The following is a 14982-nucleotide window of genomic DNA, read 5'->3' on the forward strand; positions in this document are numbered from 1 at the left end:
TCCTCCCACTGCTGTGCTCTTAGCTCTCTGTAGTTACTTCTGCCTCCAGTGTCCTCACACTGCTGTGCTCTTAGCTCTCTGTAGTTACTTCTGCCTCCAGTGTCCTCCCACTGCTGTGCTCTTAGCTCTCTGTAGTTACTTCTGCCTCCAGTGTCCTCACACTGCTGTGCTCTTAGCTCTCTGTAGTTACTTCTGCCTCCAGTGTCCTCCCACTGCTGTGCTCTTAGCTCTCTGTAGTTACTTCTGCCTCCAGTGTCCTCACACTGCTGTGCTCTTAGCTCTCTGTAGTTACTTCTGCCTCCAGTGTCCTCCCACTGCTGTGCTCTTAGCTCTCTGTAGTTACTTCTGCCTCCAGTGTCCTCACACTGCTGTGCTCTTAGCTCTCTGTAGTTACTTCTTCCTCCAGTGTCCTCACACTGCTGTGCTCTTAGCTCTCTGTAGTTACTTCTGCCTCCAGTGTCCTCACACTGCTGTGCTCTTAGCTCTCTGTAGTTACTTCTGCCTCCGGTGTCCTCACACTGCTGTGCTCTTAGCTCTCTGTAGTTACTTCTGCCTCCAGTGTCCTCACACTGCTGTGCTCTTAGCTCTCTGTAGTTACTTCTGCCTCCAGTGTCCTCACACTGCTGTGCTCTGTGCTTTATACGTTGAACTCTAAAGCCCTTTCCCTCTGTTTTGATTCTAAGTTGTAGCAGATGTGTAAGGAATATAAGGCGCTAAGAGCACAGCAGTGTGAGGAAAAGCCTCCAGTGCTCCTGAAAATCCCACAATTCAGAATTTTTTGTTTTCTAAAAACATATAAAAAAGTATATTTTTTACATAGTAAAAAGTCTGCATTTTGCATGGTCAAACCTGCTGATAGTTTCCCTTAAGGACAATCAGCGCTGTGTTTGCAGTCCTATGTAAAACAAACGAATCACACTAAAATGTTATCCCACTTATACAGTTATGTCTACAGCCTCCTCCTGCAAGCTTGTATCTAGAGCTCTGCTTGCTGTCAGTGAATAAAACTACATACACATCACAATGATCTTAGAGATCCCCAGAAAGTTATTATGGCATTGCACTCATCAGACAAAAATGTATATACAATCCATTATTCCCAGCACTACAACTCCCATCGTGCCCTAAAGCTCTTGAGTAAAAGTTTGGCGATATAGTCCCCCAAATGCTTCAGCTATCGGTAATCTCCTAGTGAAGCTCTGGGGAGAAGAGTTTGTAAAAATGAAAATGTAGTGACCAGCATCACCTGAAGGGGGCAGCACATCATTATCTGATTGCACACAGTATTTGACATGTTTTTAAAATGTAAAAAAATTTCAATTTAAAAGATTTTTTTTTCGATTTATTGATTTAAAATGATTCTAAAGTGTGATATTTAATCCTGAGCTATATCACAATAAATGTTTTTTTTAAATGTTAATAAATATATATTAATATTATAATTTTTATTTATCATTATTATTTTGACAATTATATTATCTGCATCCAGATTAAACATTTTCCATTCTAGATAACTGTCTTCCTAAAAGCTCCTAAAATCCTCCTCCCGTCCCCTGCTGTCATGTGATGTCACATAGGTGCACGGCTTTGTTATTTCCCAGGTCATGTGATGTCATACCAGTGCATGGCTCGTTATATCACACAGAGTTAAGACACCGGTATGATATAACAAGCCTGCACCTGTGTGACATCACATGACCAGGGATATAATGAGCCGTGCACCTGTGTGACATCACATGACCATGGATGTAACGAGCCGTGCACCTGTGGGACATCACATGACCAGGAAAATAATGTGTACTTAAGCTGAATTTGTATGTAAGTCAGAACTAGTATACTTTATAATTGTAGCAGACAATTTTTTCTTTTTTTGTCCGTGACAATTAGATTTTCGAAAATTTTTTGCTGTAATGAGACCAAGTATCATCAATAAAGTTTCATTACAGACACCTTACAGCTGATTATTGCAGTCTGGGACTATAGTAACATCCAGAGACTTCACCAGAGGTCACAGAGGGCAGAGGGGTCCGTCTGTATCTAGGGGTCATCTGTAAGTCGGGTGTCCTTAAGTAGGGGACCATCTATATACAATAAAATAGTGGGGATTTTTTCCTGTAACCTCCTTCTATATCTTTCCAGGCCGTATTTTTTCCCCTTTCCACCAATGCCTCGATTGCCAAATAGTCTTTTAGATCTGACAATCGAGGCCTCCTGCTAATCTTACTCCAACGTAGCATCACAAACGTGTTGTAGGGAACGGTCTAGGGAAGGCGAACTTAAAATAATGGGATTCTGTGATCACGACCTCTGACCTCTTTCCCCCAGATATAAGGTTGGGACCTTACATCTTCTACAGGAGGCTCGATAGACAGAACAACAATTATCATGGAAAGGTGGGCAGCCATGACATCTTGTCCAACAGGGTGATCCGGTGGGGCAAAGTGTCATTTACAAATACTTTACCTGTAGGCGGAGAATATAAAGCCTATGGCCATAAATACTGTATGTGTCCGTCATAACTAAATTTCCGTAATGTCAAAAAGACATACGCCCACAAGCATAACGTCGTCGTTTTACAACGAGATTGGACGCAAATTCGATGTGTTGTCCAATGTTTTACCGGCTTTGGTTACTATAAGTGGCTCAACAGAGTCTCTCCGGGAATCTTCCTTGGGAAGCCGCGTCATCGAACACTCTGCGGAGGTAAGTTAATAGCGTTGGGGAGAAATTTTTGTAGGACGCCCGGGGAGTCCATCAGAGCCCGGAGCCTCATTACTCTGTAGGGTTTCTGAGATAAGAGAGTTAGGAGCAATGAGTCGTTCAGGGCTTACTTTATGGAAGGAAATTTTATCCAAGAATTTTTGAATATGATCCTGGGAGGGAACGGATCATCTTTGATGTTATACAAACTAGAATAAAAATCCATGAACACATTGGCTATGTCCCTTAGGGAGACAACCTTAGTGCCATAATGAGGGTGGGTTAGATGAGGAATTTTTTCTTTAAAAGAACATCTACCACCAGGATGAAGGATTGTAAACACAGCAACACTGACATACTGGTGTGTGCCCCCTCTGGCAGGATCTGCTCTTCTTTTAGCTTCTTATGCCCTGGTTTTTGAGTTCTGGGCAAAGTTCTGCCGGTGATTGCAGGGAGCCCATGCTCCACTGCTCCAGAACTTCAAAGGATTCAGGAGAGTTGGTGCCAGAATGGAGTTAGTGAGCGGCTAAATATTGGGCCAATGTTGTTATCCAGGAAACATGACTGTAATACTTTTAGGAGCACAGTGTGGCAATCTGTTACAAGCAGCAGAAAACATCTGGGGTCGAATTCCCAAGAAAAAGATTTGGCCAGGAGAAGTCACCATGTAGTTATGTTAACGATAAAAATAGATGATGCTAGAGGCCACTTCTCCTTGTGTCTGATGAGTATTTAAGTTATTGATTAATATTTATTGTGCGATATCATATGGGGTTCATGATAGTAAATAGTAACATGTAATGTGTTCTAGGGCTACTGTAGACAACCTGAAATCTGGGGAGTGGGAGAGTTGGGCTCTGGGGAGTGGGCTCCCTAAAAGTCATCTCACCCCTGACCTCCCTGGTAGTTACTTAATGATTTATCCTCTGGACACCATATATTACATATTACATTCATAGGCATAATATAGGACCTCAGGGGTACAGTATATACAGTATATACTAGTCATCAGCCTCTGCTTACACATTGGGAGCCTCAGTGATGGGGGAAGATATTGGGGGTCATTTACTAAGGGCCCGATTCGCGTTTTCCCGTCGTGTTACCCGAATATTTCCGATTTGCGTTGATTTTCCCTGAATTGCCCCAGGGTTTTGGCGCACGCGATCGGATTGTGGCGCATCGGCGCTGGCATGCAAGCGACGGAAATTGGGGGGCGTGGCCGAACGAATACCCGACGGATTCGGAAAAACCGCCGCATTTAAAAAAAAAAAAGTGTCGCGGGACTCGCACTTTCCTTCACCCGGTATAGGCTCGTGCATTCCGGCGGACCTCGGGGAACCAGCGACATCTGGTGGACAGCGGAGGAACTGCCTTAGTGAATCTCGACCGGACCCGAATCCACCGCGGAGAACGCGCCGCTGGATCGCGAATGGACCGGGTAAGTAAATCTGCCCCATTGTAGCTAATATGTCGCAGTAGGGTGGACTCAAGAATTACACTTCCAGTCTGACATTGACCACACATGATCCTGAGCAGATCCTTCATACATCCCATTTTGTTTTGCACTTAATCACATTCATTGCCATTTCCATTAAGCGGAAGCAGATGTGCGCTCTCATCGAGCGCTGACGGAGACCTCGTATAATTTCCTAATCTCATCGGTCACCAGAGAACTCCCTGCATCTCTCATATTCCACCCACAGGACAGTAGGACAACAGGCTCCATCTAGGATCTGCTCACAGTCATCATGGTCTACTGTGTCCTTCTCCTTAGTGTTATCTCCACACTCACAACAACAAGTAAGTGCCCCCCCTTATCATTCCTCAGCTTTGTGGGTGGATTTGTGATACTTGTTTTCCTGCCGATTTGGGGATCTGGTCCTTTGTTTAGAAATGTCATGACCTGGGTGATGGACACAAAAACTCTGAGCAGTAAGTAGCGTAGCCTCGTATTCCACACCGCACCCTGCCTCACCCTTAGTGTTCCGTAGGGGTCTGATTGTTACATACACTTAGTAACATTTCCAGATACAGGCAGTCCCCGGGTTACGTACAAGATAGGGTCCATAGGTTTGTTCTTAAGTTGAATTTGTATGCAAGTCGAAACTGTATATTTTTGTTCCTGTAATGGGACCAAGGATTATCAATAAAAGCTTCATTACAGACACCTTACAGCTGATCATTGCAGTCTGGGACTATAGTAACACCCAGAGAGGTCACCAGAGGTCACAGGGGGCAGAGGGGTCTGTATGTAACTAGGGGTCGTCTGTAAGTCGGGTGCCCTTAAGTAGGGGACTGACTGTATACTGTATATACAATGCGGCCATCTGATGGAGACCAGAAGAAGATGACTGGTAAATCTATAATAACAAGGGGGCGGAGCCGGTCACGATAACAATGCAAAAACGTAGATGGAATCTTGATGAACTAAATAACATCCAAGTTTTTGTGTGTTTTAAGGGGATATGTGTGACTTTGTTACTTTGAAACCTACTATATTCCTAACTTGTAGTATTTTGGGGGAGAGCTTACAGGGGTTGTCCACTTTCAGCAAATAATTGATATTGTTTGTGTAAGGAAATATTTATACCATTTTTAGATTGTTTTTCCTTAGTAACTCTTAGAGCATTGGTAAGGCTTGTATTATGTGATTTTTAAAAAAAATGTAAGCACAATGACACAATATAAAACATTGCACTGTCCTTAAAGGGGTCGTCCACTTTCACCAATAATGGATATTGTTTGTGTAATGAAAAGTTCTACAATTTTCTAAAATACTTTCTGTATCAATTCCTCATGGTTTTCTAGATCTCTGCTTGCTGTCACTCTATAGAGAGCTTCTATGTTTACTTCCAGTGGACAGATCTGTTCATGATCATGTGATGTCACATATGTGCACGAGCCATTAGTATCACACGGCTCTGATTGCTCTCTGTGATAATAACGATTCATGCACCTGTGTGACATCACATGACCATGGACAGATTTCTATTCACTGGAAGTAAACATAGAAGCTTTCTACAGCAGAAAAGCAAGCAGAGATCTAAAAAAAAAACCCATAAGGAATTGATACAGAAAGTAAATTGGTAATTTATGGGCCCAAGAGGCCTAGAGGGCCCATATGATGTACCTACCTTTCCTATATGAGAAGACTAGTAGTATAAACGACACATTGTAATGGAGGGCCTGGCACACATTTTGCACTGGGGCCCAAGAGATTTAAGTTACGCCACTGGTGGACAACCCCTTTAAGGACAGTGCAATGGTTTCTATTGTGTCATTGTGCTTACATTTTAAATAATACAAGCCTCTCCTTAGCTCTAGCTCTGAGCGTTACTAAGGGAAATAAGGCGCAATCTACACTGTACGTGCTATGGCCAAAGACAGCGAGTATCACATGTTGTGTATACAGTTTTCCATGGAGATTTTTAGATTTCTTCATTCTTTTTTTTTACTATTTACTTCAACACTTACAAAGGTATAAATTGTATAATTTGTTTCAATCTCTCTCCAAGCCAAAAGACACTGAGAGCAAGGATTTCTAGTAGGTATGAGTGGACCCAATTAAAGGGTAGGGCCTAACTTACTGATTGGTGCCCTACAGGATAGGACCTAACTTGTTGACCAACTCAGATCACGAGAATGAGGGGTCCGATGGGGTCCCAGGTACCGCAGTCGCTCCCCGAGATGAATGGAGCAGATGGCCGCACATGACCGTTCTGCTCCATTCATCTCTATGGAGCTGAGGGAGTTTGCCAAGGGCCTAACTTATTTCATGGGAAAACCTCTTTAATTTTGGGTTCGACTGAGTTGAAGAAAACCTGAAAGTTCAATTTACTTTCGGATACTGATCAAAAATTCTATCCCCCAAACGGTAGCAGCCGCAATCAAAGCTGGGACTATGTTACCCTTTCAATGCTGCAGGCAAAGTCAGTATTTTTTGAGGACTGTCTCTCCCAGTGACGTCATCAAAGACCAACAATCCTAGAAGAAATGGCCTTCAAGCAGCATTTAAAGGATTTAACACCCATGATAGATGCCAGCCCCGATGAGCAGAACTCCCAACCTGGACTTCTTGCTGAAGAATAAATTCAGTTACGGGCATTTGAACCCGAAATGTTCTGCTCTGACCCGGACAATAAGCGAAGCTGTGATAAAGGATGACATTTCTTTATATCACTACAGAGGGCCATGAACATTATACAAGTAGGCGCCACCACTGGGGCTTGTGCCAGGAGGATTATGAGATGGAATTGGGAGAACATTCTATAAATAGAGCTCTCAAGAGTTTATGGGGTCAAACCTGCCGACACTCCCATGAATGCTGCAGGACATAGTTTACGGCTGATGCAAAATATACAATATAGACACCATGAACTAAACATATAATATAAATAAGACCCTACTAAAATATTAACTCGGTGAACATCTTTGTCATGTACAGTGTCAGTGACAGTGTCAGTGAAGCTACAGTATTTTCCTCTCTAACAGTATTTTGTATGCAGTCCGAATGCAGAGTTGTGATGTAGATGTTCCTCAAAGGGTTTGTTTGCGACTTCACTTGCAACCCCTCAAAAGGCACGAGAATCAGCTATGCCCACCTACCTTCCATGTCCTCTCTCTTTAGCTTTGGACCTCCAGTTGCTTGTCTATAAAATCATCTGCGATGGAACAGTCAACGATCATGTGACCAATACACCAATGTTGCCGTGTTACAGGTTTGCGACTTCACTTGCAACCCCCCAGAAGGCACGAGAATCAGCTGTGCCCACCTACCTTCCATGTCCTCTCTCTTGAGCTTTGGACCTCCAGTTGCTTGTCTATAAAATCATCTGCGATGGAACACTCAACGATCATGTGACCAATATGGCAATGTTGCCGTGTCACAGGTTTAAACAACCAGCCAGGGGGGCCACACTACGAGAATCAGGGGGCAGAGTAAACACAGTTTTTTAAGAAAACCCTCTAAATATCTAGAATACAATATACAGAGTAATAGTTCAGATTATTATTTGTCAATTATCTTGACAAAAACATCAAGACTCCAGGCCTCGGGGCAGGGGCCTCCTTCCTGTGTTTATCTCTTTTATCTCGATGAGTTGGAGAAGAGCGTTTAAGGTTTCATGCTGCCAGTAAATGGAATAAGTGGAGGCGTCCGAGGACACTCATCAGGAGGGGGCTGTGAAGCTCTGCGACTTCTGTACAGGGACATTTTAACTAAGGGGCGAAGGGTTCAGCTGCTCCAAGTCCTATGGCAACAGAGAGGCTTCAACTCAACCCCAAACTCATCTCTATTGGCATCCGACAGACCATCGGCATCCAACACATAGAGACAGCAGCAGTAATAACAGTCTGTGTATGTGTATGTCAACTCCGATTCATACTGTACACATATATGCATATGCACTTAGATGAGCTGTGAAAATAGCACACAATGTGAGGCCTAGGTCTAACCCCAGGAGTCTTTGGACCTTGAACGATCCCCAGAGACAGTGGGCCACATGTATCATAGTTTTGTCTCTCTGAGGTGAATTTTAGAGACTATAAAATAACCATGAGGGGCTGTATATATATAACAACCATGAGGGGGCTGTATATAATATAACCATGAGGGGGCTGTATATAATTTAACCATGAGGGGCTGTATATAATATAACCATGAGGGGGCTGTATATAAAATAACCATGAGGGGCTGTGTATAAAATAACCATGAGGGGGCTGTATATAATATAACCATGAGGGGGCTGTATATAAAATAACCATGAGGGGGCTGTATATAAAATAACCATGAGGGGCTGTGTATAAAATAACCATGAGGGGGATGTATATAATATAACCATGAGGGGGCTGTATATAATATAAGCATGAGGGGCTGTATATAATATAAGCATGAGGGGCTGTATATAATATAAGCATGAGGGGCTGTATATAAAATAACCATGAGGGGGCTGTATATAAAATAACCATGAGGGTCTGTATATAATATAACCATGAGGGGCTGTATATAAAATAACCATGAGGGGCTGTATATAATATAACACATGGGGGGCTGTATATAATATAACACATGAGGGGCTGTATATAATATAACACATGGGGGGCTGTATATAATATAACCATGAGGGGGCTGTGTATAAAATAACCATGAGGGGGCTGTATATAAAATAACCATGAGGGGGCTGTATATAATATAACCATGAGGGGGCTGTGTATAAAATAACCATGAGGGGGATGTATATAATATAAGCATGAGGGGCTGTATATAATATAACCTTGAGGGGCTGTATATAAAATAACCATGAGGGAGCTGTATATAAAATAACCATGAGGAGGCTGTATATAAAATAGCCATGAGGGAGCTGTATATAATGTAACCATGAGGGGGCTGTATATAATATAAGCATGAGGGGGCTGTATATAATATAACCATGAGGGGGCTGTATATAATATAACCATGAGGGGCTGTATATAAAATAACCATGAGGGGCTGTATATAATGTAACCATGAGGGGGCTGTATATTATATAACCATGAGGGGGCTGTATATAATATAACCATGAGGGGCTGTATATAATATAACCATGAGGGGCTGTATATAATGTAACCATGAGGGGGCTGTATATAAAAGAACCATGAGGGGCTGTATATAATATAACCATGAGGGGGCTGTATATAAAAGAACCATGAGGGGCTGTATATAATATAACCATGTGGGGGCTGTATATAAAAGAACCATGTGGGGGCTGTATATAATATAACCATGTGGGGCTGTATATAATATAACCATAAGGGGGTGTATATAAAACAACCATGAGGGGGCTGTATATAATATAACCATGAGGGGGCTGTATATAATATAACCATGAGGGGCTGTATATGATATAACCATGTGGGGGCTGTATATAATATAACCATGTGGGGGCTGTATATAAAAGAACCATGTGGGGGCTGTATATAATATAACCATGAGGGGGCTGTATATAATATAACCATGAGGAGGCTGTATATAAAATAACCATGAGGGGGCTGTATATAAAAGAACCATGAGGGGCTGTATATAATATAACCATGTGGGGGCTGTGTATATAAAAGAACCATGTGGGGGCTGTATATAATATAACCATGTGGGGGCTGTATATAATATAACCATGTGGGGGCTGTATATAAAAGAACCATGTGGGGGCTGTATATAATATAACCATGAGGGGGCTGTATATAATATAACCATGAGGAGGCTGTATATAAAATAACCATGAGGGGGCTGTATATAAAAGAACCATGTGGGGGCTGTATATAATATAACCATGAGGGGGCTGTATATAATATAACCATGAGGAGGCTGTATATAATAAAACCATGAGGGGGCTGTATATAATATAACCATGAGGGGGCTGTATATAATGTAACCACGAGGGGGCTGTATATAATATAACCATGAGGGGGCTGTATATAATATAACCATGAGGGGGCTGTATATAATATAACCATGAGGAGGCTGTATATAATAAAACCATGAGGGAGCTGTATATAATATAACCATGAGGGGGCTGTATATAAAACAACCATGAGGGGGCTGTATATAATATAACCATGAGGGGGGATGTATATAATATAACCATGAGGGGGGATGTATATAATATAACCATGTGGGAGCTGTATATAAAAGAACCATGTGGGGGCTGTATATAATAAAACCATGAGGGGGCTGTATATGATGTATCCATAAGGGGGCTGTATATAATAAAACCATGAGGGGGCTGTATATGATGTATCCATAAAGGGGGCTGTATATAATATAACCATAAGGGGGCTGTATATAATATAACCATGAGGGGGCTGTTTGGGATGATAAACTAGAGAATATTTTATAGAACAGGAGACAATGAGGAGCTGTCGCCCAGGGGCCTACTGAAATCTGGAACCGGCCCGGAATAGGAATACACAAATGCTGGTGTGAGCTCGACTTCTTATTTAGAAGTTGGACCAACATTTGTGCATTGGAGTTTTTGGAGAAGATTGGGACTTTTTTTTTCTCATTTGGTTGGAGGATCCTTCACTTTACACCAGCAGGCTTTCTTTGTATATACGGCCAAGAATAGGACCTGTTGTGAGTTTTTTCTATGGGGCACTAAACTCAGACATGGGGGCACTCAGTGCACTTAGAAATACATGGAGAAAACCCATGGCCGTATCACCTAAGAAAACAACCATTGTGTTCAGGGGGGCTAAAGCTTAGAGGAAGATGTACATAATGGTGAGGTAGAAGCTAAAGACTGTCCAAACCAAGAATGATCCCTCAGAATATCTCCATGTATGATTAGATCCTTAAAGGTAGGTACCAGTTTATTGTACATGAGGGGTATCCAGATAACCAAGCTCGAAGCTGATGAATGGTGGGTAATGATCCATCCTCCGTCACATCAGTGAAGATTTTGTTATTCAATACGAGCTGAGCCTGTGGTCCAGGTATCTCTAGTAGCGGTGCTCAGTCTCAGTAATTCTCCTCATCTGGAGAGAGGTTATAAATAGAGATGAGCGAACATGCTCGTCCGAGCTTGATGCTCGGTCGAGCATTAGGGTACTCGAAACTGCTCGTTACTCGGACGAATACTTCGCCCGCTCGAGAAAATGGCAGCTCCCGCCGTTTTGCTTTTTGGCGGCCAGAAACAGAGCCAATCACAAGCCAGGAGACTCTGCACTCCACCCAGCATGACGTGGTACCCTTACACGTCGATAGCAGTGGTTGGCTGGCCAGATCAGGTGACCCTGGGATAGACTAGCCGCTGGCCGCGCTGCTCGGATCATTCTGTGTCTGGATGCCGCTAGGGAGAGAGCTGCTGCTGCTCAGGGAAAGCGTTAGGGTGTTCTATTAGCTTACTGTTAGGCAGGAGTGATTCTCAAAGAACCCAACAGCCCTTCTTAGGGCTACAATAACGTTCTACTTTTTTTATTTTAATTTGCATCTTTTACCATTTTGTGAGGAATTAGCAGGGGGACTTGCTACCGTTGTGTTTAGCTCTTAGTGGCACACATATCCATAGCAAAGACCGAAGTGGGAAAATTCAGTAGGGGTTGGATTTCTATTAGGCAATAACTCGGTGTCATCTCATCTGGCATAGTAGTGTGCTTCCTTTGATACTTGGCTAGAAAATAGCCATAGGAGAATACAAACAGCTTCTTGAAGCCTACAGTAGCGTTCTATATATTTGATTTCTGGTTGATCTGCTGGTGGCTGTAGTTTCTGCAGTGCATGTACTTGCCAATTCTGAGCAATTTGTAGTGAGACTTGCGACCGCTGTGTTCTGCGCTTAGTGGCGCACATATCCATAGCAAAGGCTGAAGTGGGAAAATTCAGTAGGGGTTGGATTTCTATTAGGCACTAACTCAGTGTCATCTCATCTGGCATAGTAGTGTGCTTCCTTTGATACTTGGCTAGAAAATAGCCATAGCAATAGGATAGGATTGTTTGGTTCTAAAAACTCAAAAAAAAACAAAAAACACAAAAAAAACCAAAAAACACAAAAAAACACAAAAAAAAACAAAAAAAAGTAAAAAAAAAAAAAAAGTTATAACTCTCATTTTAAAAATGTTTAACCCCAGGGCTAGGGGTAGAGGACGAGGGCGGGGACGTGGGCGTCCAACTACTGCAGGGGTCAGAGGCCGTGGTCCTGGGCGGGGTGAGACACCACCTGCTGATGAGGGAGCAGGGGAACGCCGCAGAGCTACACTCCCTAGGTTCATGTCTGAAGTTACTGGGACTCGTGGTAGAGCACTGTTGAGGCCAGAACAGTGCGAACAGGTGATGTCGTGGATTGCTGACAATGCTTCGAGCAATTTGTCCACCACCAGTCAGTCTTCCACGCAGTCCACCCATGTCACCGAAATCCCCACTCCTCCAGCTCCTGCACCTCAGCCTCCTCCCCCCCAGTCTGCCCCCTCCCAGGAAAATTTGCCATTTGAACCGGCATACTCTGAGGAACTGTTTTCTGGACCCTTCCCACAGTCACAAACCACTTGTCCGGTTGCTGCTGAGCAATTTTCCGATGCCCAGGTTTTCCACCAGTCACAGTCTGTGGGTGATGATGACCTTCTTGACGTAGTGGAAGTGTGTAAAGAGGTGTCCGACGATGAGGAGACACGGTTGTCAGACAGTGGGGAAGTTGTTGTCAGGGCAGGAAGTCCGAGGGGGGAGCAGACTGAGGGATCGGAGGATGATGAGGTGACAGACCCAAGCTGGGTTGAGAGGCCGGGTGAACACAGTGCTTCTGAGACGGAGGAGAGTCCTCGACCTGAACAGGTTGGAAGAGGCAGTGGTGGGGCCAGACGGAGAGGCAGGGCCAGAGCTGGTGCATCAGCGCCACTGTCAACTAGTGAAGCTCCCGTGGTGAGGGCTCTTGCGGCGAGGGCTAGATCTTCAGAAGTGTGGAGGTTCTTTAAGGAAACACCGGATGACCGACGGACTGTGGTGTGCAACATTTGCCAAACCAGGCTCAGCAGGGGTTCCACCACTACTAGCTTAACTACCACCAGTATGCGCAGGCATATGAATGCTAAGCACCCCACTCAGTGGCAACAAGCCCGTTCACCTCCGGCCGTGCACACCACTGCTCCTTCCCCTGTGTCAGCTGCTAGTCAGCCCCCTGCCCAGGACCCTGGCCCAAAAACCCCATCGTCGCCTCCACGATCCTCCACAGCATCCACCAGCGTTCAGCTCTCCATACCCCAGACGCTGGAGCGGAAGCGCAAATATAGTGCAACCCACCCGCACGCCCAAGCCCTTAATGTGCACATCTCCAGATTGCTTAGCCTGGAGATGCTGCCCTATAGGCTAGTAGAGACCGAGGCCTTTCGCAACCTCATGGCGGCGGCCGCCCCTCGGTATTCGGTCCCCAGCCGCCACTACTTTTCCCGATGTGCCGTCCCAGCCCTGCACCAGCACGTGTCAGACAACATCATCCGTGCCCTGACCAACGCCGTTTCTGACAAGGTCCACCTGACCACGGACACGTGGACGAGTGCTGCCGGGCAGGGCCACTATATATCGCTGACGGCACATTGGGTTAACTTGGTGGAGGCTGGGACCGAGACTGACCCTGGGGCTGCTCATATACTGCCGACGCCGAGGATTGCGGGGCCTACCTCGGTCCAGGTGTTTCAGGCCTACTATGCCTCCTCCTCCTCCCACCCCTCCTCCACCTCCTCCTCCGAACTACCATCCGTGGGCACGGCGCCATCAGTCGGTAGCTCTAGGCACAGCAGCAGTGCCGTCGCTAAGCGACAGCAGGCGGTGCTCAAACTGCTGAGCCTAGGCGACAAAAGGCACACCGCCCAAGAGCTATTACAGGGCATCACGGCGCAGACTGATCTGTGGCTGGCACCGCTGAACCTCAAGCCGGGAATGGTTGTGTGTGACAACGGCCGTAACCTGGTGGCGGCTCTGCAACTCGGCAGACTGACACATGTGCCATGCCTGGCCCATGTGTTAAATCTGATAGTGCAGCGTTTCCTCAAGACATACCCCAATCTGTCTGATTTGCTCACGAAGGTGCGCCGCATCTGTGCGCATTTCAGGAAGTCCAGCCCAGATGCTGCCACTCTCAGGGCAGCGCAGCGCCGCCTCCAACTGCCCGCTCACCGACTGTTGTGCGACGTGCCCACGAGGTGGAATTCAACACTGACCATGTTATCCAGAGTTTACCAGCAGCGCAGAGCGATTGTAGACTGCCAGATGTCAACTTCCACCAGAACTGGTAGTCAGGTCAGTCAGCTTCCTCAAGTCTACAATGAGGAGTGGACGTGGATGTCTGATATCTGTCAGGTGCTGAGTAACTTTGAGGAGTCAACACAGATGGTCAGTGGCGATGCCGCCATCATCAGCCTCACCATCCCGCTGCTTGGCCTGTTGAAAAACTCTCTGGTCAGCATGAAGTCGGAAGCTTTGCGCTCGTCACAAGAGACGGGGGAAGAATATTCCCTTGTTGATAGCCAAAGCACCCTGAGGTCTGTTTCTCAGCGCATATCGGAGGAGGTGGAGGTGGAGGAGGATGAGGAGGAAGAGGAGGAGAATGTTGGCGAGACACAAGAGGGGACCCATTGTTGAGTCCTTCACTGTTCAGCGTGTATGGGCAGAAGAAGAGGAGTTGGAGGAGTTGGAGGAGGAGGAAATGGACAGTCAGGCCAGTGAGGGGAGTGAATTCTTACGCGTTGGTACTCTGGCGCATATGGCAGATTTCATGCTAGGCTGCCTATCCCGTGACCCTCGCGTTCAAAGAATTTATTCCA

At 45.1% G+C, this 14982-nt stretch overlaps 1 protein-coding gene across 1 annotated transcript in view; it reads left to right on the top strand.

The window, feature by feature from the left end:
* The first annotated feature begins 4306 nt into the window (after positions 1–4306).
* The window catches only part of LOC140134602 (phospholipase A2 inhibitor gamma subunit B-like), a 50356-nt gene continuing 39680 nt past the window's right edge, over positions 4307–14982 (top strand). The window contains exon 1 of the mRNA XM_072155036.1: positions 4307–4500. Coding sequence (XP_072011137.1) covers positions 4449–4500 — 52 coding nt within the window. The 5' untranslated portion in view covers positions 4307–4448. The remainder of the gene's footprint in view (positions 4501–14982) is intronic.

This window comes from Engystomops pustulosus, chromosome 6, assembly GCF_040894005.1.
Source record: "Engystomops pustulosus chromosome 6, aEngPut4.maternal, whole genome shotgun sequence".
Lineage (NCBI taxonomy): Eukaryota > Metazoa > Chordata > Amphibia > Anura > Leptodactylidae > Engystomops > Engystomops pustulosus.